The 24,858-nt window shown below is 32.8% G+C and overlaps 1 protein-coding gene across 1 annotated transcript; it reads left to right on the forward strand.

Moving 5' to 3' along the window:
- Positions 1-6,631: 6,631 nt before the first annotated feature.
- LOC130939161 (protein DOG1-like 4) lies at positions 6,632-9,493 on the forward strand. The gene is made up of 2 exons (XM_057867263.1): positions 6,632-7,097; positions 9,182-9,493. The coding sequence occupies exons 1-2, from the start codon at positions 6,648-6,650 to the stop codon at positions 9,449-9,451; spliced, it is 720 nt and encodes a 239-aa protein (XP_057723246.1). The 5' UTR covers positions 6,632-6,647; the 3' UTR covers positions 9,452-9,493.
- Positions 9,494-24,858: the final 15,365 nt, after the last annotated feature.

Genomic DNA, 24,858 nt, shown 5'->3' on the forward strand with positions numbered 1-24,858 from the left:
GTTGTGATCAACTATATGAAAAAGGAAAAGACACGATATATTAGAAGATTGATTTGTCTTTTTCCAAAATATAAAGTAGCATATTAATATAAACTCCTGTTAATATCAATTTTACTCAAGTGTCGGCAGTGATAATTAGGCTAATTTTTCTAAGTCTAAATAATTTGTAATGAAAATTAGATATATAATTATCATAGTGATGTCACGATTGTATGGAAAAAATGATGCTGTCTTGATCACTGATATGGTTTTTGTTGGACGGATTTTGACTGTCATGTGGAATTTGGAACATATTTGTAGTCCCCCTACTATATAATAGTGTTGCCATTCTCAACTTTTTTGTTGCTTTTCTCCCATATTTTGGTTTTATTATTCTCATGTATAATTTAGTGATATATTTAATTTAGTATTTAACATTGTATTTTGTGAAGCATGTGCCTGTTAAATTATTCAACAGTAAGTATATCACCTCCTCATGACAGTTTCTTTAATATGGTATATTTTTTTTCTTCTATATCTAGCCATATATGTGCTATATTTGATGCATTAGATTGCCACTGTGAGCCTCATCACCTTACTTTATGGTAATTATCTACCTCGGATGTGTCTTCTGATTACTTCTTAAAATTACAACTTAGCTTGAACTGTATCTAGATATAATACATACACATTTGAAGTTTGGAAAAAATGCATAAGTTAATGTATCTTGTGCCCAGTTTTATTATGAAACACACAATAGCAGTAACTAGTATTAATTCTTTTTGCTTTTTCGAGCAGCTTGACGGAATAATCAATTCAGTTGATAAGTTCTTGTATTTTGTTTTGCTTTGTAAAAGTAAGAAGGAAGTATAAAAGTAACCTTGCGGTTAATAAATCCTTTGCGTATCAAGTAATAATTCACTTAATAATTAGTTAAAAAAAGTTAGCTTAAAAAACATATCTGCTTGTTCTTCAATTAGTGCTTGTGATTTCATCGTCAACACATTTGCTCTTTTTTTTTTACTTTGCATACCTTATTGTGTGTCGTGCTAAAGTTTCCTGTGACACACAGAACAGCAAATTCAGTTAAAAATTGGTGTATGTCTTAAGCATAATTAGGCTTGTTGAAATGTGGATAAAAGTTTTTTTCCATGCTCAAATTCGATACGTTGCCATTTAAATAATTGCTGTCCTCATTTTTTGTTCAAAAAAATGCCTTGAGATCTATATAAATTTTTTGTAAATAGTTGGTTTCTTCATGGTTCACCGAGCGACAGGTGCAATGTTGCATATTGATGCTATGGCTGGTGTGTACTGTGATCACATTCAACTTTTATGAAATTTGTCTTGGAGTTTTTTTTTTGCGCAATCAGTTTGAATATGTTACTATACATCTAGGTGTTACACGGTTGGTCTTACAAATTCGATTATCCCAATATGAATTTGTGTGGGTGTTTTCAGTGTCTTTTTCTATCCGTTCCACTTAAAGAGGTACTTATATGTTGACTTTATTTCTTTCTTTTTTTTAATTCTAACTTAGTTGGTTTTGGAGAACACAAAAAAGGTCCTACTTGGGATCAATTTCTGCTCTTTCCCAAGAAACCAGCTTACATAGATGGAAAAGCCGGTAAAACCTCATCCATAAGTTTGTGCTCTTGTTATAGTTCCTTATCTAACGGTCGCGTGGCATGTTTGACAGAAATTACTAGAGACAAGATGCTCACCATGTTACATCGCGGATCTGTTCAAAGATCTAGAAACCAACCAGGCTCAAGCAAAGCTTCTTGCAATGTATTCACTGTTTGGTTACATTGAGATGCATACTGATTCTCATAATACAATCTGTTTTTCCGTGCACTTAGTTTTAACTGTGGTATGTATGCAATAAAATTCATGGAGTTCTAGACCGAAAGCGGAAAACAAAATGACTGGCATTATGTGAGCTTCCAAATTTACATACCTAGTTTAAATATTTTTTGAATACAGACCAATGTTTGTACATACAAGCGGATCTTTAACATTGATTTCTATATGCAGGACATCATGAAGTTATACAGATTGAAAATAATGCTGGACATCATCCTATGTCACAAAAATACATCCATTGAAGATGTCTTGCATGCCGTTGATAGCTGTGGTCGACCTCTTGTGCGCCGCAACCAACTAAGGAACAAACGTATGGAGGTTAGGACACCATTCACAGTACCTGATACAAACAACATTCTACTGCGAGATGGAGGAAAGCCGAAGAAAAGGACAACCAGAAGGAGATAAATATTGGAAGAAAAAGGCTCCATATTACATCTGTGTTTACCTTGAGTGGGAATATCCTCACATCCTATACTATATTTTGTTGGGATTAGATATTTTACTTGTCTTATACAATGTGACTATTTCTTTTGGATTCCTATGCTATTTGCGGGTAGTTACACTTTGAATCTTGATGTACTTAGTTGGTTAATTCAATGATAATGCATGTCCTGTAGATATGAATTCTGTCTTTTGCACTTTGGTTTCACATAATTTTGTGCACAGGCTAAACAACTTCAGCGTTTTGAAGTATTTTTATTGCCAGTGAATAAATCTGTCGACGTTCCTAGATGTTGTCTCTGGATGTTTCTACTTTTTTTAGCCATGCATTGTTAGTCATGTATTCTTTGCAGCTGACTAAAAACGGAACTAGGGTCGGGGTGGAAGTGTCTTCATATGCATGTAACTTCTCCATTATGTGTCTATCTTAGTCGTGTATTGTTGGCAGGTGTCTTTTCTCATATGTCTTCTGGGAGAAGTGTCTTTTACCTATGTCTCGTTTGATCCGTTGTTTAACTTAGGATATGTCTTTCGAGGGAAGTGACTTACTGCTGTGAGTTCTTTGGATATGTCTACATATGGATGTGTCTTCTGCAGGAAGTATCTTCTAGGAGAGGTGTCTTCTGCTGTGACTTTTTGGAGGTGTCTATAAATGGATGTGTCTTCTATTGGAAGTGTCTTCTAGCAGTGACTTTTTAGGAGGTGTCTATAGATAGATGTGTCTTCCATTGAAAGTGTCTTTTGGGAGATGTGTCTTCTGCTGTAACTTTCTGGAGGTGTCCATAGATGGATGTGTTTTGTACTGGAGGTGTCTTTTAGCAGTGACTTTTTAGGAGGCGTCTATATATGAATGCGTCTTCTTCTAGAAGTGTCTTACACGAATGTGTCTCTCATGTTTTCATGTAATCTCAAATGTGTCTTCCAAGGCTCGCGTCAAATTCCGTCATGTCTTCTCTGAAGTTGCCTAATATGGATGTGTCTTATATGTTGTGTTAGTATTTTATGTTATCTTAGATGGAACGATTTAATGAATACTTTATTGATTCAGTACGAGTTCTACAAAATGCAAAACAAAATGAAATGCAGCTTAAATCAAATAAATTTACTGGCATTTGACCTCCACACCAATAGGACATAATAGTCACAACTATTTTGTGAATCAAATTCAAACTTAACAAACTTGCAAGGGTACGAGAATATTAGTGGATACATAAACTCAATAAGTAATGACATATCCTCAGTTTAACAATGTTTATTACATAAAAAATCTGAATACCATGTCAAAGATAAGTAGAAAAAAGTTACTAATAAAGAAAGAAATATCTCGGTTTAAATTTATATCAAAATTCTCCTAAGAATACTAAAATGAGTTTAACAAAGATAAGAAACCACCATGTTCGTGTGCTTCATTTGCCCTCCCAGCAGAACCCCCTACTATATCTGGATTCATTGTTGCATCAAATTCCTAACAATAACAAACACGCATAAACATAAAGTGAATAACAGTTTCAACTTTATTCAACTAGTCATGTTAACAAGTGGTTCAAATCTTACGAAATGATAAACACATACCGACGATAGATTCTTCTTCTTTCTTTGCATGGATTTCTTGATGGAGTTGTCGAGCTCAGACCCAAACTCTTCATTCTTGGCCGACCCTTCGTTGAAACCTTTGAAGGACCTCGAATATCAGATGCACCAAGAGCGGAATCCCGCTATGTCACCATGCTATTTTCTGTAATTGAAACACGTCTGGACCCTAAGTTCGCACGATAATCAACCACTTATCTTTTGACAATACCTATATTAAATAACCAAAACTAAACTGATAGAAAACATCAATATCCATGATCATAAGCATTAAAAAAATAGAAAAAAAATTACTCAAAGCTGCAACCATCATCTTAACATGGTGAACAAAAGAATAATAAAACACATCACAAGTAGTAAAAGTAGCATTATTCTATGACTGTTCTAGAATAATTGAATGAAAGAATATCCACACTAATTCTAATTAAACAAACAAAATCACAACCCTTACAACAAAGTGTATCACTATTAATATATCAACAATAAACACATAAAAAATAAGTTGCAGATAGGCATAACCACATACGCTACTAACACACAAATTACCTTGTCCACATGTGGTGTCTCGTCTTCACTCAGAGATGGAACATTAAGGTCGGTGAAATTAAAATGACCACCCACATCATATGCAGTGTCGTACGATGTTTCATCACAAATTGATGGATCCATGGACAAAATGTAATACAATTGCCGTCAAGGGAATTGCGGTGACCGAAAATGGGCTCTCGAAGAAGGGTCTGTGTCACAAATCGCACGGCGATTTCATATTCAAGTTGACGTAAACGACTTGAGGATGGAGAGATTATTAGGGATGGTTGAGGATAAGAGGGTTCCGCGACACCTTCATGCACTGACATCATGGCTCTCTTCCACGGGACTGTTGGTGTACCCAAGTGGGATCTGGGGGGAGAGACGATCATCGTTGAATGGTCACGGCAGGAAGAAAACACGGTCGACGATGAGAACTAGGATTAGGGTTGCGTGATCGGGTTGGTGTCGCGGGCTACTCTTTCAAAGTTCTACTCACCTCATGCATTGTTACAAGTTCGACGACACTCTTTCTTAATGTTATTCATGGACCCCACTTTAATTTCTAATTAAGCCATTTAAAATTATTTAAAATTATTTTTAATTTGTGTTGGTAATAGTTGGCATTCTCTTCTTGACAACTATATTTTTCTATGGTAAAATTGATCTTTAAACATTTTATTCAAGTGAATTTATTATGTATTTTTTTTATTTAACTAAAAAGTGTATCATTTAAAACAATTTATGTGTTATGTAACTAAAATTTTAATGTTTTATTATAAAAAAATTTGTATTTTTTTATTAAAAATTATACATTTTGAAATATTTTATGTATTATGCAATTAAAATTTATGTACCTTTTAACAAAAATATCTATTTTATATGTTTTCTAAATTCATTCTTTTCCTTTTCTTCTTTTTTATTTTTTATTTTATTTTTTATAATTCTTTTTAATTCATTCTTTTAGAGTAAATAAAAATAAGAAAAAGAATTAGTACAACAACATTAAAAAAAATATATAGCAGCAATAAAAATAATAAAAAAAAGATAAAAATGTGCAAAAAAAATACATAATAACTTATATGTATACATTATGTGAATAATTTTTACTGAATTTAAATTAATTTAATTAGATTTATTTACTATATATTTTTTTTGGTTTCCCACGGTATCCCCCAACCCGGCAGGTCAAGGACTAATCCGTCGCGGTACTGAGCTCTATTTAAGGGTTTGTCGCTGGCCAATGGGTTGCTGCATGCACAAGGCGGGATTCGAACCCCCGATACTTGTTTAAGCGGACTAGTGAACTAACCACTAGACTAACCCAACTTGGTTAGATTTATTTACTATATATATATAGCGTATGATTATCCAAAAAATTTTAGTAAAATAATTTTTTTTGATTAAGTTTAACTAAAATTCTTCTTAATTTTGTCATAATAAAATATCAGTTATTTCAGTTAACAAAGTAAGTCTTTGATCATTTAGACTTTTTTTGTGTGTATGTTTTTAAACTATTTAAAAACAATTTTGTTAATAATAAAATAAAATTTATTAATGTCAAAATAATTTGAATATATTTTTTTATGGTTTATCTTTTATCTAATTAATACATTAAAATTTAAATTCTATTTATTCGTATATAACATAATATATTGTTTTATTTATTAACAAACAATAAATAATAATCAATTTAATCCTTAATCTTTTCAATGTGAATTATATTGGTAATCTTTTTTCTCATTTTCATTTTTATTTTACTATCGTGCGTAATCAATCCCTTTTTCATTCTCATCTTATTTCCTAGTTAAATGCATGCCGAAGTCCACTTATCTAGGCTAATTCTTTTTTATATTGGGTTGTTATTGGTATTTTTCATTAATATTATGATGTTAGTGAAATAGAAATTGTAAAAAGTGACTAACATAGCACGTCTTTGGGAAAAAAACAGAACTAATTCAAAAATAAAATTTCAGAAATTATAATAAATTATTTTTTTTAAAAAGAAAAAAAATTTGTGATGAAAACATCCTTTGCATGACTAACAAGATACAAACACGAATGCAAACAAGACGTTACGTGAGTGCTACACGTAGGGTGTGCACGCGCCTTCATTTCACAAACCCTTCTCCATTCACCACACCCTCTTTCCTTCCCTCATCATCATTATATATTCATATTTTCACCCAAAAATCAATCATTATTAACAACCACCAAACTTGTCACGCACCATTTCCACAATGACCCCTTTGGCCTTCTCTCAATTCTATGAAAAATGGTTTGATCTTCTCCATCACCTTGTCAACCAGCTCTCCGACTTTGCTTCGTCCATCGCCAACGCCAAGGAAGAGTATATTTCTCCCTTGGTAGCGGCGAAGCAGGAAGAGAAGTTGGCGCAACTGATTGGCAAAGTGATGTTGCACCATGAGGAGTACTTCAGGGCAAAGTCACTCATCACGGAGAATGACCCCTTAAGCGTGGTGGCTTCTCCGTGGGCCACCACACTTGAGAGGTCTCTTCATTGGGTCACTGGGTGGAGGCCTACTACGGCTTTCCACCTGGTGTACACGGAATCCTCTGTGTTGTTTGAGTCCCACATCGGAGATATTCTCCGTGGTGTGAATACCGGCGACCTTGGTGACCTTTCTCCAACGCAGTTCCGGCGAGTCAGCGAGTTGCAATGTGACACTGTAAACGTCTCTCGTGCCACCTTTTTCTGCAATTCTTGCATTAACTATTTTTTTTATCAATTATATTTTTTTATCAATTATATTAAGTGCATATCAGCCAATAAAATCAACTATTAATATAAAATATATATTAAAATATAAATATATAAAAAAAGATAAATTAAATCACATATATATAAATATATTAGTACTTGATTTTAATATTTAAATAGTATTAAATATATATTAAAATATAAATATATAAAAAAAGATAAATTAAATCACATATATATAAATATATAGTAGTTGATTTTAATATGCAAATAGTATTTTTTGACTATTTTTATTTTTTATTTTTTATTTTTTAGACTGCATGTTGGTTTTAGATCAATCAAACATATGAAATGTATTTAATTTGATGCATATGTATATTGTTGATGCTCGATCCATAATTTATCTATGCGGTTAATTTTGATTTACTGGAAAATGCAGGCAGTGCTGCTGTGTTCTTATTAGTTATTATTATAGATTTATTATAATTAATTGAAAATTATATGGGTTGTGGATAAGGTAAAAATAGTTTACGTTGATTAACGTAATTAAAATTGTATCTTTTTGTTAAATTTTGAAAGCATGCATGTGAGATATTATAGTTTTCTCAATATCAATAAATATAATGGTTTTCCTTTCCATCATTTGATGTATGTTCACATTTCTCTGTATCTCTCTCTTAACAATTTTTTATTGCATGTAATTATCCCAGAAGTATCATCATGAAAGAAGGGAAAAGGAATAATTATAATTTTTTTTATTTCGGGTGAGAAAATATCGTGCTATGGCTGGGTGTTATGTATACATTTTTATAACAATAATGTGCATAGTTTTCTTTTGAAAAAAAAAAAAAAGTCTTTTATTCGTTTATTTTGATTTATGGTACATGGATTTGTGAAAATTGACTCTCATACAATTAGCTAGGTAGTCATTTCAAAAAGTTATTTATTTCTAATTTTTCATATTATTTCTTTATTAAAATATTAAAAAAATGCCACTTTCAATAATAATGATAATAAAAATTAAGTTCTTGGCATTCTATATTTCTTGAAAACATGTTTTTTTTGGGCCGAAATTTCAACCATTTGAAAACAATTCTCTTTTATTTTATTTATTTTTCTAATTCAAGAATCCTACAAGTCCAAAAAATTTAAATATTATTTATTTTACAACATATTTAGTATTAGTTTTGTTTGTTTTTTTTTGTATATTTACGATATTATCAGAGGAGAAAAAAATTCATTTCTTAGATGTAATTTATTTGGATTGGCCCTCCAGTATATCTCAAAATTTTTTTCCTATTAAATTTTAGTTAGATATTTTGATTAGAAGTTTAATTTTAGAAGGTGGAAAAAGGGTTAAATCACCCAAGTTAGACATCAATGGTGGATTTTATAGTGTTTTTGTTTTTGTTGTGGTGTTTAAATTGTTTAAATTATTTTTTAAATTATAAAAATAAAATATTTAAAATAAAAATAAATTATTTAAAATTTATTAAATATTATTTATTTATCTTTTTAATAATTTAGATATAATGTGATAGACGGTATCATTCACTTTCAGATAATGCTTCCGGGCATTCTCGAGGTTCTGAAACATTGAAATGAGGAATGAAACATTTATTTACGGTTTTTGATTGTATTTCATATTGCACGTTTCATTTTTCTTTCACATTAAGAAATTAATTAAAAAAGAAAGTCTAGAAGCCAAGTCTATATAATTAACAACTATAATTGTTTTCATAATTTATACGGTTGCCAACAAGTAGAACAGTTTGGTTAAAATTATTAATTGAAGAAGTGTTCGAAAATTTAAATTTAATATATTTTTATTACTTATAAAAAAATGCTAATAATAATTTATATTATTTAGCTTTTTATATTTAAAAAAGTTAAATTGATCATTTGAGTGTTGAATTTTAGAATCTGAATAAAATAGTGTGTGATTGGTGCTCGTCATCAGAACTATTTTCTTTTTTCTTTTTTTTTTTTTACTACTTTTTGTGTTAATTTACACAACTAATATATATTTTTTTAAACAAATTTAAAAAATAGGTGAAGGAAGAGAATCAAATAACAGATGAGCTTTCAGATTGGCAAGACACTGCGAGTGACTTGGTGGGACCACGCGCCGAGAGCAAAGAGAGGATCGAACGGCTGATATGCATCATCAAGAAAGCGGATGATCTACGGCTCAGAACGATGCGCAGCGTGGTTAGCTTGCTGTCGCCGCAGCAGGCGATTGAGTTCCTCATAGCGTCTGCAGAGATGCTCGTGGGAATCCGCGGGTGGGGATCGAATCATGACTGTCCACGTGGCAGATAAAAACCCCATTGGATTCTATATCCTAACCTCTAATTTCTGTGTTACCGCTCTCATCAATTAAGTTTCTATTCGAATATGTTAGTACATTAAAAAATTAATCAATATTTCTATTTATATTTAGATATATTAATTTTTTAATATGTTCTTTGTCTAAAGAAATATTTAATTAATATCGGATAAAACATTAATCTAATGAAAAAAATGAATACATGCAAAACATTGTGCCAAACTCAGTATTTTCTAATATATGGCTGAACACTACTACTCGATTTAGGTAGTTCTATAATTTATGAATATAATAATGATTGCACTAATATGTTTATCGTTTACGGAGTTATTTTTATATAAAATTATTAAAATAATAATTTAATAAAATATGTAAATTATTTAAATTTATAAATAAAGATGAATGTACGTGAATTTTTATTTTATTTGTTTAAATCAAAATTTTTGAGTCTCAAAATATCAACTTAATAGAGAGTACTAATTAAGGGTGTTAGAAGTGTAAATATGTCTTAGGAGGGACTATTATATATAATTATAATTATTATAAATTAAATTGTGAAGCAACTGATGAATTTTATAAAAATATATAATTTAATATATTTAATTAAATTATTATTTAATTGTTTTTAATTATTAATTTTAAAAAACAACAGTATTGAGGTAACTTTGCAAGAAAGGAAAAGGAACGTAGTACGTGTCTGTAGTAGAACGTCATGCAGCATGCAGAGTGACACTTTGCGAAATTCCGTCGCCTTTTAATTCAAATCTGTGTGCGCTCTTTATCATGTCCACACAGAAACAATGACCTGTTGAACAGTGTGTTATATTTTTTTATTTTTATAATAGAAAACCTATCTAGATAATTTACATTTTCCTCATTTCTATTGTTATTTAGTGGATCGATGCTGTGCTAAGAGCAGCGTTATCTCGGGGGAGCCACCAACTCAGAGGAATTGAATTTCACACATTAAATAGGATGAGAAAAAATAAATCAAAAAATAAATTTTTTGTTGTTTAGATAAAAAAAGAAAATAGGGTGAAAAGAAAAAAATAATGCGGAATTCATTAAATTATTTTTATATAAGATAAAAATAAGAGAAATGTAACAAGCACTCATAAAATTACATGTTTATTTTTTATTATTAATAAATTATAATTTATTATATAAATAAAAGTATTAATATAAATTTATGTTATTATAATTTATTTATTTTTATTTAAATAAAAAAAATTTATTTTTTTGTTTATTTTTTTGATTCAAATAACATATAGATAATGTTACTTTTTTTTGTTATTTTTTTTATATCCAAACAAAGCCTAATAGTGTTATACAGAAAATAATATATAATGAAATAAAAAAATGATGTAGAACAATTAACTTGTTTAAAAGAAACGGGCAAATTAAAGAAAATATTCATGAGCGTTCTATCGGACTTTTCAGTTCGGCCCGAAAGTTTTCACAAAAAATAATTGCGCTACGTACCCAAAACACTTAAGGGTGAGCATCATCTATTGATGTGTGTACTCTGAAGTCTGAATGGATAAAAATTAAAAATACAAGTTTCTTTAAATACCAACAGGAAAAAATGATTTCTTGATTAGTGATTTTAAGTTGAATCTTGAGTTGTTTCGGGTCGACTCGGTTTCTGGTCCTGTCCATGACAAAAAAAAAAGGTTAATTTTTGATAAAATAATAAAATAAAAAATTAATTACTGTTGAATTTATCATTTTTGCCACATATGAGATTTACTCTTTTAATTTAAGAATAATTATATTTTTATTTTTTATTTTACTAATTTTTTCAATTTTAAAAAATTTGATTATTTAAAAATAATTTTTTTATTTTCTTATAGTATTTCTTAATTTAGTAGATCGAAAATTAATCCATCGCAAATCAGAATTAAGAGTTTGTCATTGATCAATGAATTATGCAGGTACGATTCGAATTTTCGATATTTGTTTAAATTGATAACTAGATTAATTATTTGATGAGTCTAACTTGGTTAAATTATTTTAAAATATTTTTGAATTGGATGGGAGGCTTCTCCCTTGGGCTCCTTAGTCCTTTCTCAAACTTGGTAAATCAGATTTGAAATAACAAAACTCGAATAGTTGCATTTTAATCGTTAAAAAAAAAAGGAAAAAAGAATGATATATGCATTGGATATTTTGATATACGTGCACCACTTACTTATGGTTGATGGTGTGTTGATATGTGCATCACAGAATGACAGAATCATGCATATCCCTGGATTCAACAATCATAATCTAAGATGCCACTGGGGCTAGTGCTTTTTGTTTCTTTGAATTTGTAATAAAATTGTTGCTAATTAATTAGCTAAGAGGTATTTAATGTGCTCACCTTCATTTGTTTTCATGTACGTGTACCTATGGTTGACATACGAAATTGTCTATATGTTCAGTTGTGAATTTACCATAACGGAGTTAGATGAAATATTTAAAAAAAATAAAAAATATTTACACAATAAAATAAAATAAAATAAAAATAAAATTTTGAAAAAATTAAATTAAAATTTATATATAATTTACATATAAAAAATTAAAATTAGGAGAGTATTATTGTCCCCTTTTTATCGCTATGTGGCTTGCCATTGCTAATTTGAGATACAAAAAGTTGGATTTGTTTAAAATAAGCACAATAAATATAGAAAAATATTGGTAAATCATAATAAATATAAAATATATTAGACGTTATTAATATATAAATAAATGAATAATTAAATATCTTTTAATATATAATATTTTAAATAAAAAATATATTTTTTATTTTAAATAATAAAATACAAAATATATAAATATAAAAAATATTTAATTTATTAGAATCAATTATCATGCAATAAAATTTTTATAATATTAAAAAAATATTAAAATAATATTTTAAACTATAACATAAAAATAAATAATTAAATTTTATTTTAATATTATGATAAATAATTAAATTATTATATTAAAATTTTATTAATTGATTGCTTTGTTAAAAATATTATTATATAATACAAATTATTATTAAAATGAATACCCAATAAATTATTATTTTAATACAAATTAAAATACAAATTATTATTTTCAATTTAAAATAACAGAAATCTCACAGCGATTTATATTTTATTTTTTAAAACGAATACCCAAAAATTTTTTATTTAGTTTAAAAAATAAAAAAATCAAGCAACAATTTTTATTTTAACTTAATTTAAAAGAAAAACAAAAACCTCACCCAGTGATTCTTGTTTTATAATTTTTCTCTTATATTTTAATAAATTTAAAAAAATTTAATATTTTTTAATTTACTAAAAAGTCTCCTATTCCTATATATAAAAAAATTGCCATAGAAAAATGTGTACAAATATTATTTTTTAAGTTATTAAAAAAAATAAAAAACAAATACTACTGGTCCCTCCAATATATATTGTAAAAAAATAATAAAACAATAAAATAATATATTAAAAAACAAATGAATAATATTAGCAATATATTAAATAGTAGAAGAGTATTTTATTTTATTTTGTTGGAAAACTAATTTTATTATTAATCAGTAATTATCCAATAAAATAGTGAATCGCTAAAAGAAATTAAGAACTAATATTAATTAGTTATTAATTGAAAAATATTAATTCTCGATTTTTATCTTTTATATTTATTGTGATGTTTATGTATCCGTCAATGAAATTAAGGATTAGCAAATTTTTATACTATACTAACTTAATTAAAAATTTTTAGCTATAAAAATGTAATAAACCATTCAACACGAAATCATTAATTCTGCGGAAAATTGAAAAAGAGAGTTTATAAATATTTTTATTTTGCAATTTAGAGTATTATTTTAATATAATTTTTAATATTACAAAAATTTTATTACATGATAATTAATCCTAATAAATAAAATAGTTTTTGTATTTATATATTTTATATTTATTATTTAAAAATAAAATATTATATTTCTCATTTAAAATGTTATATATAAAAAATATTTAATTATTTATTTATTTATGTATTAATGGCGTCTAGTGTATTTTATATTTATTATAGTCTATAATACTCTTTTTTTTATATTAGCTTTTAATTTACATTTAATAAAATATAATGGTTTATAAAAATACAGTACATCCAATAAACACAAAATTATTGTGTTTATTTTAAACTTATTCCAAAAATTTGTATAATTTTATTGTTGATTATATTCATCATCTTGTCAGCTTTTGTTTATTCGGAACTATTGTCAAAATTTCTGATAATATAAAATTAAATATAACAGTGCATTATAGTAATAAGAAGAGTAACAACGAACTAAAATAGAATAGAATATAAAAAGAAACACTGTAAAATTTTTTTAATTTGAGTTGAAAAAAGACTCTAAAAACAATGTCAAATATCTTAGCATGAATGAATAATAAATTCTCTTATTATAATATATCACTCAGCAATTGTAACTAACCCCCCCCCCCCCCCCCCTTATAATCAGGAGAGGATATCTTCTACTACACACTTTATTTTCTAATTGGTTACAAAATTTTTTATTTAGGTGGCTTTCTTTGATATGGAAAGATTACGACGGTTCAAAAATTTAGTAAAACAATTTTTTTTGTCAGTAACATAATTCAAACCGATAAGTAATCCTTTTAATTAAAGTTTAATTTTTAAATTAAAATTAATTGAGAGTAGTTAAATTTCGAGTCATTTTTCATAAAAACTAGTGATAATAAGTGCACAATTTTAATTGTGAGAAGTAAAAAGGGTTTTTAATGATAGCAATAAGGAGATAAAAGAACGATCAAAATTGCAATTAATAAACTAATAAAGGAATAAAAGAACTATATATGTAATATGAACAAGTAAAGCTTAAAAAGATGAAAATGTGGTTCAAAACATAAATAGAACCTTAACTTGGGATGAGTTATGGAATCCCTTCCTTATCATAACCACAACTATGATAATTATAATGAATTAATCTCACTTAGTTAACCCATAACATCGAAGAGTAGGTCAAGTGAGCATAATTGTTATTAATCCACAAATCGTAACTAACTTACTAATTACCTTAGCAAGAAGCTAGCATTAGTGGAAACAATAACAACTAACAACCCATAAATTATCACTAAATGTCGGACATTATGACTCTAGCATTCCATATACTCAATTCCCCAAGTCAAGGGGTGAAAATCTACCCCATAATCAAAATTGGCATTTCATCAAACACATAGAGGGCACAATCATGAAATATGGCAAAATTGAGAAAATAATAAAAACTATGAACAATCAAATGATCAAAATCAATAAAGGCAACTCAACAAACATAAAATAAACATCAAACATCAAATTCACTAACCATAACTCAAAATTTCAAGAAGCATATATGTATTGATAAAGAAAATTGAAATATAAGAAAGTGTAGAACAAGTAGTGTAATAAAAGAGAAAATTAAGGAAATACTTACAATAGAAATGGCTAGAATCAAAGATCAAAACTTGAACTATAAAATTCTACAAAACCCTAATTTAAAACCCTAAGAGAGAATTTGTATGCTACACTACTCCTATTCCTACTATATGTTTTTCCTAATCTAAAGTGAGCTCCCTTTCATATGTGTTGTTGCCCCTTCATATAACACTTTGATTTCAGCTTCAGCTTTCCAGAACTGGGCCAGAAGACCCCCCAAAATCGCGAGCTACATGCTTCATTAATGAAGTCACGCGCTGGTACCTGTGCGTACGCACACATGGCTGTGTGCTTCTCCTTTGTTTTCTTCACGTTTTCTTCTAATTGCATGCTTCTCTTCCACTCTTATCAAGTCATTCCAACCTCTTACACATGAAATCACTCATCAAAATCATCAAAGCATCGAATGGAATGAAAGTGGAATAAAATTGATTAAAATAAGCACAAAATAGCATGTTTTCATAATTAGGCATAATTTAGAGAGAAAACACAAAAGCATGCTATTTAGGTGAATAAATATGGATTTATGTGATGAAATTCACTTAAATCAATCCAAAATTTATCATCAAATATTGATTCATCATTCTTCTTATTGTGGGTCGGTCTAGTTCCTTCATTCTGAAGTGACCCATTTCCATTATTTGCTTCATTTTCTTCTAGATCAGTGTTTTCTTGTTCAACTATCCAGTATCATTTGGACCCAAGGTTTGAGGGCTATCAACTATTCTTCCCTCCAACACGACCTTGTCCTCAAGGTCTACTTCAGGAAATAACTTCTATAACTCATAGAAGTCTTCCCAAGTAGTTTCATCACGTGTGGCGCCTTTCCAACCTACCAATACTTGCAAGAAATTTTCTTCTAGAGTTTTTGTGATGCGGGGGCCTAGCAGTGCAATAGGACGTGGCTATAAGGATGGTGCCAAGTTGGGCGACGCTGGTGGTTCAACAGGCGGAACGCCGTGGAATGACTTCAAGACCAAAACATGGAACATAAGATGAAGGGCACTTGATGAATACAGCTGCAATCGATAAGCTACCACTCCAAGCTTTTGAATTATTTGGTAAGGCCCACAGAATCGCTTCTAAAATTTGTTGTAACTGTGTTGAGTGAGAGAAGTCTACCAATATGGATTGATTTTAGCAAAATCTAATCACTGACAGCAATTATTTCTCATGGCAGTGTAAATCTTCCTGTTTCTTCATCTTCTCTTGTGCTTGTTGTAATGAATATCAAGGTTTTTGGTGTAGAGCATCCCGAACTCGAAAAAAATTCATCCACTACAATCACTGGTGTGAAGCCCGGAAGGTACCCGAGTAAGGTGCACATAGGGAACCCATATAATGCCTCGTGTGGGGACATAAATAGGGAAGAGTGGTAGGAGCTATTATAACAGAGTTCTGCCCATGCCAAATAAGAGGACCATTGTTGGGGGTATGAGTGGGTAAAGGCCCTTAGGTATTGTTCCAGTGTGCGGTTCACAACTTTAGTTTGTCCATCACTCTGGGGTGATAAGCTATGCTGTAAAGTAGTTTAATGCCACAAAATTCAAATGGGCTCTTTGATGAGCGGATAATTTATACGCTTTTTGGTATTGTTTTTAGGTAGTTTTTAGTAAGTTTTAGTTACTTTTTAGTATATTTTTATTAGCTTTTATGCAAAAATAACATTTCTGGACTTTACTATGAGTTTGTGTATTTTTCTGTAATTTCAGGTATTTTCTGGTTGAAATTGAGGGACCTAAGCAAAAATCTGATTCAGAGGCTGAGAAAGGACTGCAGATGCTGTTGGATTCTGACCTCCCTGCACTCGAAGTGAATTTTCTGGAGCTACAGAAGCCCAATTAGCGCGCTCTTAATTGCGTTGTAAAGTAGACATCTTGGGCTTTCCAGAAATATATAATAGTTCATACTTTGCCCGAGATTTGATGGCTCAAACTGGCGTCTAAACGACCACCAGAGACCCCTTTCTGGCGTAAAACGCCAGAACTGGCACCAGAACTAGAGTTAAACGCCCAAACTGGCACCCAAGCTGGTGTTTAACTCCAAGAATGGCCTATGCACGTGAAAGCTTCAAAGCTCAGTCCAAGCACACACCAAGTTGGTCCCGAAAGTGGATTTCTGCACTATCTGCACTTAGTTACTTAATTTCTGTAAACCCTAATAACTAGTTTAGTATAAATAGCACTTTTTACTATTGTAAAAGGGGGAGGAGTTTTATTTTGATGACTTTTGGGAGGCTGGCCATTTGGCCATGCCTAGACCTTCCTCTCTTATGTATTTTCCAATGGTAGAGTTTCTACACCTCATAGATTAAGGTAAGGAGCTCTGTTGTTCTTCATGAATTAATGCAAGTACTATTGTTTCTCTTTCAATTGAGGCCTACTTCTTCTCCAAGATATACTCTCGTACTTAATTCAGTTAAGTCAGAATGAAGGGATGACCCGTGACAATCACCCACTATCTTCATTACTCGCTTAGCCAAGATCCGCGTGCCTGACAACCACAAGCGGTCTACATGATGTTCAACGTAGTCATTGGACGACAGCTGGAGTATAATCTCTTGGGTCTCTAATCCACGGACTGAGTCCGCGTGGTTAGAACCTTCGTGGTATAGGCTAGAAACAATTGGTAGCATTCCTGAGATCTAGAAAGTCTAAACTTTGTCTGTGGTATTCCGAGTAGGACCTGGGATAGGATGATTGTGACGAGCTTCAAACTCATGACTGTTGGGCGCAGTGACAGTGTGAAAAAGGATAGAGAGATCCTATTCTGACATAAGTGGGAACCGACAGATGATTAGCCATGCGGTAGCTGTGCCTGGTATTTTTCATCCGAGATGAGAAATCTGACAGTTGATTAGCCGTACAGAAACCGTAGCCAGACCATTTTCACTGAGAGGATCATACAGCTTGCCATGGAATTGAGGACGCATGATTGGATGAAGATAATAGGAAAGCAGAGGTTCAGAAATAACAAAGCATCTCCAAACACTTATCGGAAAATTTCACCAATGAATTACATAAGTATCTCTATGTTATTTTCTATTTTATTTACCTTTTAATTATCAATACCTCATAACCATTTGAATTCGCCCGACTGAGATTTACAAGATGACCATAGCTTTCAAGCTGACAATCTCTGTGGGATCGACCCTTACTCGCGTAAGGTTTTATTACTTGGACGACCCAGTGCACTTGCTGGTTAGTTGTGCGGAGTTGCAAAAGTGTGATTGCAATTTCATGCACCAAGTTTTTGGCGCCGTTGCCGGAGATTGTTCGAGTTTGGACAACTGACAGTTCATCTTGTTGCTTAGATTTGGTAATTTTATTTTATGTTTAAGCTTTTTATTTTTATTTTCGAAAAATTCAAAAAAAATTAAAAAAAAATCATAAAAACCAAAAAATATTTTGTGTTTCTTGTTTGAGTCTAGTGTCAAATCCTAAGTTTGGTGTCAATTGCATGTTTTTAATTTTCTTAAGTTTTCGAAAAAATACGCATTGTGTTCTTCTGTGATCTTCAAGTTGTTCTTGATGATTTCCTTTGTTCAATCTCATGATTTTCTTGTTTTGTGTTTTATATTGTTTTTCATATGAATTTTCGAATTCATAGTGTCTAAACATTCAAAATTTCTAAGTTTGGTGTCTTGCATGTCTTTCTTTTCTTAAAAATTTTCAAAAATATGTTCTTCATGTTCATCATGATCTTCAAAGTGTTCTTGGTGTTCATCTTGACATTCAAAGTGTTCTAGCATGCATTATTGGTTTGATCTTAAATTCTTATGTTTTGAGTCATTTTGTGTTTTTCTCTCTCGTTATTAAAAAATTCAAAAAAGTAAAAAATATATATCTTTTCAAGTAAATAATACAGAGAAATGAAGATTCAGAACATAAAGCAGAAGAATCACACAGAAAAAGAGCTCACTGGCAATAAAACGCCAGTAAAGAGGCAATTTGGGCGTTAAATGCCAGAATGGCTATCATTCTGGGCGTTTAACGCCAGTAAAGGTATCATTCTGGGCGTTAAACGCCAGAATGGGCAGCATTCAGGGCGTTTAACGCCAGAAATGGTAGCATTCTAAGTGTTTAGAAAAACGCCCAGTAAAGAAGGATTCCTGGCGTTTAACGCCAGCCAGGGTATCTGGCTGGGCGTTAAACGCCCAAAGAGGCAGCCAAGTGGGTGTTAAACGCCAGAATGGATAGCATTCTGGGCGTTTAACGCCAGGATGACACAAGGGAGGTAATTTCATTTCAAATTCAATTTTTTTTAATTCTCATATTTTAATTAATAATTTTAAAATCTTATCTTTTTCATATCACATTTTCAAAAATCCTTGCTAACAATTAATGTTTTGATTCAAAAAAATTGCAAGTTTGTTACTTTCTTGTTAAGAAAGGATCAATCTTTAAATTCTAGAATCATATCTTTCAGTTTCTTGTTAGTCAAGTCATCAATTTTAAAAAAATCAAATCTTTTCAATTCCTTTTTCAATCATATCTTTTTAAATCATATCTTTTTAAAATCAAATTTTTTTCAATCATATCTTTTTAAAATTTTAAGTTCAAAATCTTTTTCTAACTTCTTATCTTTTCAAAATTATTTTCAAATCTTTTTCAACTAATTACTATTTCTTATCTTTTTTCAAAACCACCTAACCACTTTTTCACTTTTCATTTATGAAAATCACTAACTACTTTTTCAAAAATCTTTTTAATTAACTAATTGTTTTAGTTTTAATTTTCGAATACTCTCTCTCTCATCTCTTTCTATTTATTTGCTAACACTTCTCTTCTACTTATAATTTGAACCCTCTCTCTCCCTCTGTGTTTGAATTCTGCTTATTCTCTCTCTACCTCATTCCTCTATTCTTCTTTTCTTCTGACACATCAAGGAATCTTTATACTGAGACATAGAGGATTCCACTACTCCCTTTGTTCTCTTCTTTTTCATATGAGCAGAAACAAGGATAAAAGCATTCTTGTTGAAGCTAATCCTAAACCTGAAAGGACTCTGAAGAAGAAGCTAAGAGAAGCTAAAGCACAACACTCCGAAGAGGACCTTACAGAAAATTTCAAAAAAGAAGCAGGCATGGCAGCCGAACCCAACAACAATGTCAGAGAAGCAAGGAAGATGCTTGGTGACTATACTGCACCAACTTTCAACTTCTATGGAAGAAGCATCTCAATTCCTGCCATTGGAGCAAACAACTTTGAGCTTAAGCCTCAATTAGTTTCTCTAATGCAGGATAATTGCAAGTTTCATGGACTTCCATCGGAAGATCCTCATCAGTTCTTAGCTGAATTCTCGTAAATCTGTGATACTGTTAAGACCAATAGGGTTGATCCCGAGGTCTACAGACTTATGCTTTTCCCTTTTGCTGTAAGAGACAGAGCTAGGACATGGTTGGACTCACAACCTAGAGAAAGCCTGAACTCTTGGGACAAGTTGGTCAATGCTCTCTCGACCAAATTCTTTCCACCTCAAAAGCTTAGCAAGCTTAGAGTGGACGTCCAAACCTTCAGACAGAAAGAAGGCGAATTCCTCTATGAAGCTTGGAAAAGATACAAGCAATTAATCAAAAGGTGTCCTTCTGACATGCTTCCAGAATGGAGCGTCATATGCATATTCTATGATGGTCTGTCTGAATTGTCCAAGATGTCAGTGGACCATTCTGCTCGTGGATCCATTCATCTGAAAACCCCTGCAGAAGTCCAGGAACTCATTGAGATAGTTGCAAATAACCAGTTCATGTACACTTTTGAAAGAAATCCTGTAAATAATGGGATGACTCAGAAGAAAGGAGTTCTTGAGATTGATACTCTGAATGCCATATTGGCTCAGAACAAAATATTGAATCAGCAAGTGTTCCGAGGGTTACCTGAAATTATAGATCGATCTCGGATGAGATCTTCTATAATGGTCGGAGTTGCTGTGTCCGACTTGTTGGACTTGGTGGCGGTGCTAATTCCTTCGTCCCCGAGGGTGGGGGGTACCTGCAAGGGACTCCGATGCTTAAGTTAGCAAGTGTATTAAACAGGTATTGAGTAGAATCAGAGTATGAGTTATACCTGGGTGCTCCAGTGTATTTATAAAGGTGTAGAGTGACCTTTGCAGATAAGATAAGTTAGTTATCTTATCTTTATCTTTATCTTTAATAGGAACCGCCCTCATCTCTATAGGCTTGGGCTGTCTTTGGATTGGGGTCGTGTTCCTCTTATTTGGGCCCTTTATTGGGTTTTCCTGTGACTTGGCCGAGCCCTTTAAGAAGAGGTCGGGTCATCCTGACCTGAAGAGGTCGGTTGCTTGGTCTGTAGAACATCGTGGGTCGGACAGCTTGACCCAGGGTATGAACAGTGCCCCTGCTCGAGCTCGTCTTCCTTTTTGAGGTTGAGTCTTTAGTTTTAAGACTTTTGATCCTTCTTGGGTGAAGCCGAACTCGAGCATTTTGTCACTTTAGTCTTTGTAGGGTTCCCTTTTTGAATGCAGAATGTTTCGCTTCCTTTGAAAACGTGCGCTTTTGGATTAGTGTCCTAGCCTTGGGAATGTGCGAGGGTTTTTAATGCCCCATTAATTGGTTTTTGATGCTCCATTTCTCTTGGCTTTTATTTTGAAATTTACTCTCAAAAAACGTTTTTCTCCTCTCTTGCTTTTACTGTGACTTCCCTTTTTCTCCTCTCCTTCTGTTTTCTTTTGAAAACTTGCGTTTCTTGGTGTTTCTTCTTGCAACGTTTGTTCGGCGATCGTAAGTGCTTTTGACGGTGATTTCTAGCCTCCTCATCTTCAACCTTCTTCGTATTCTTCTCCTTTCTCAGGTTGGTTTTGCTTTTCCTTCACCGTTTATTTCTGCTGTGTTGTGTTTGATTTTGAAAGTTTTGATTTTGACTGAGTGCATGTTGGAAAGCTTGAATTTTTATCGCGCCTAGTTTGTTACTGTGATGCATGCTTTTTCATTTTGACCTTACGTATGCTTCTGAGTGTATTTTCCTGGTTTGGCTCTTTAGGGCTTTGTATGCTACTGCTGATTTTTGAACTGTTGTAGCCTTTTCTTTTGGTGGCTCGTTTGATCTTCTTCGCGTTTATTTTTTTTGGAATGGGTTTCTGTTGAGACATTAGTCTTGTAGTTTCTGTTGAGACATTAGTCTTATAGATTTTCCTGAATCTTTATTCCCTGATTGCCTCCAAAGGATGCCCCTGGACCTTGGGTTGTGTCCTGGGGTTTTCCTTTTTATCTGTTGTAATGCGTTGGATTGTGCTGTCCGAGTTATTTTGATTTCGTCTGGGATGTCTTTACCTTTTTAGTAATCCAATCTTTTTCTTGTTTGTAGGACTAGTTGGCCATGTCTTCCCGAAAAAATATTGTCGAGGCATCTTCTAAGGTTCCCGAAGGGATGTCCGATTGGCTGGACTCTCTTGTCTTGCTGTGTGTTTCTTTAGCCAATTCTGAATTTTGTGTGACGCTTAGAAGGCATCATCGTGTCTGTAGCAATAAGGACCAGGAGAGCAATTATGAGTTAGTAGCATCCGATTCTGGTGATAGATTTTGCTTCCCAGTCCTGACCCAAGGGGAACGTCCCTTCTTCTATGTTTATGACTTTTTTTTAGCCAAATAAACATCACCTTTCCTTTTACCTCTTTTGAAACTGACCTGTTACGGTCTTGTAACATAGTCCCTTCGCAGCTCCATCCGAATTCATGGGGTTTCATCAAGATTTTTCAGCTTGTTTTTCAAGAATTTGATGTTACACCTTCTTAAACTCTTTTTCTATATCTTTTCATGTTAACCAAGCCTGGGACTACTAAGAAGAAGGCTTCTTGGATTTCTTTTAGGTCTGCCCAGGGGCATAAGGTTTTTTCCATGTATGACGAATCTTTCCGGAATTTTAAGAACTACTTCTTTAAGGTCTGGGCTGTTGAAGGAGCCCGACCTTTCTTTCTGGACGAAAATAACGAACCCTGCTTTCCCTTAGAGTGGCAGAGAAACATAGTGGTATCCCGATATACTTGGGAGATATTGGACGAGGTCGAGCAGGCCTTTGTGAATGTCTTGGAGGATATTTGGGGGGAACCTCCTCATTTAGATACTAAAAAATCTTTGGGAGACTCGTCCCTTATTCGAACTGCTTTGGGTATTGTTTTGATATATTTTATTTCTTGTTTTTCTCCTACTTTCTTCCTAGTATGATAAATTGTTGTTTTCCATTTTTCAGAGATGGCCAAGAATAATGATGCAATGAAGGCCTTCAAGAAGGTGAGAAAAGCTACTGCAGCTCAAAACACCTCGGCCCGTGTAGATGGGGAAGGAGCTTCTCAATTTCCTTTGAAGCCGTCCGTGCCGAGCTTTCCTGGCCCGAGGAGAATGATCCTTACACCTCGGGTCCGTTTAGTGGATCCCCCACAATCTTCTACTGCTGTTGTGGTTTCTTCTTCGGCCGTCCCTCCTTCTAAAAGACCTCGAACTGTTGAACCTTTCAATCTGGACGCCCCAGATTTTGACCCTATTGGTTTTGTGGACCAGCAGATCGCACCTTATGGTGCCCTCTCAATGGATGATGTGTCTCTCCTTCATCACTTAGATTTTATAACTTGGAGTAGTGTTAAGATGGCTCATATAGGAGCTGCTTTGTATCGAACTGCCCAAAATCTGCCTCTGCATGCTACCAAAGCCTTCATAGAGGAAGCTAAGCAAGAGTTTGATCGGATGAAGGGTCTAAAGGAGGAGTTTGAAGCGGAGGTGACTAAACTAAAGAAGGAGCTGGAAGGGGAGAAGGCCAGCTCTCTTGCCCTGGCGGCCTCTATGCGGTTGGCTGAGGATGTGGCATTGAAGCACAAAGAAAGCTATGTCACGACCTACCAAGAAGCGATGCGTCTTTGGGAAGAGCTAGAGTCAGCCCGGGTTGATTATTCCGAGCTCCAAGGTCACCTTGTGGGCAGCGTAACTGCTGCTTATGAGAACCTGAAGGAGCAGGTTCGGGTTATCACCCCGGAAGCTGACCTTGCTTTATTTAGCTTGGATAATGTTGTAAAGGATGGCAAGATCGTTTCCGAGGACCCTGATGATGATGATGTTGAGCCTCCCTCTGAGCCTATCGCCAAAGCTTCTGTCGTGTCGGCTTCTTCAACTCCTGCTAGTTCCATAGCCGATCCTGATTGCCAGATATTGAATCGGGATGACAGGATAGTGGACGCGGTGCCTCTCCAGACTCGCCCTCCTTCACCACGTGCTGATGCTACCGAGAAGCCTTCGGGTGCTTGATTGACTTCTGTAACTACTTTGTGTAGATAGCCCGGTTTGTGGGCGTTTGAACTCTTATTTTGTTGTCTTTTGACACCTTTTTAGTTGCTGGTTTTAGAAACTTTATTTTGGTAAATAAAATATTTTTCCGGCTTTGTGGGCTGCATTTGTCGGCCTCTGACGCTGGCTATTATTATGACTTTCTGTTTTTATATCATATCTATTTGCGCTTGTCTTGGTGTCTTCGTAGTCTTTGAGAGTATTGGGATAATCGGCTTGATTCCTTTGCCTGACGTCGCTTTCAACAGTGTTTTCATTAGGAATTGTAATACTGAATTTGCCGATTTCTTCAACTTGGTTTTTGCCCAAGTTGTTTGTATGTAGCCCTCCCTTTTTGGACTTTACTTAGGTCTTTTCTAGGGGGTAGCTTTATTATGTCGGATCCTGTCGAATTACTTGGTAATCCTCTTTCTTGGACTTTGTTTAGGTCTCTTTCAGCGATTACCTTTTGTAACTTTGTATCTTGGGTCGACTTCGTCATGTCGGGCCCTGTCGAGTTTCTTGGTAATCTTCTTTCTTGGACCTTGTTCAGGTCTCTTTCAGGAATTACCTTTTGTAGCTTTGTATCTTGGGCCGACTTCGTCATGTCGGGCCCTGTCGAGTTACTTGGTAATCCTCTTTCTTGGACCTTGTTCAGATCTCTTTCAGGGATTACCT

The sequence above is a fragment of the Arachis stenosperma genome, chromosome 7, assembly GCF_014773155.1.
Source record: "Arachis stenosperma cultivar V10309 chromosome 7, arast.V10309.gnm1.PFL2, whole genome shotgun sequence".
Classification (NCBI taxonomy): Eukaryota; Viridiplantae; Streptophyta; class Magnoliopsida; order Fabales; family Fabaceae; genus Arachis; species Arachis stenosperma.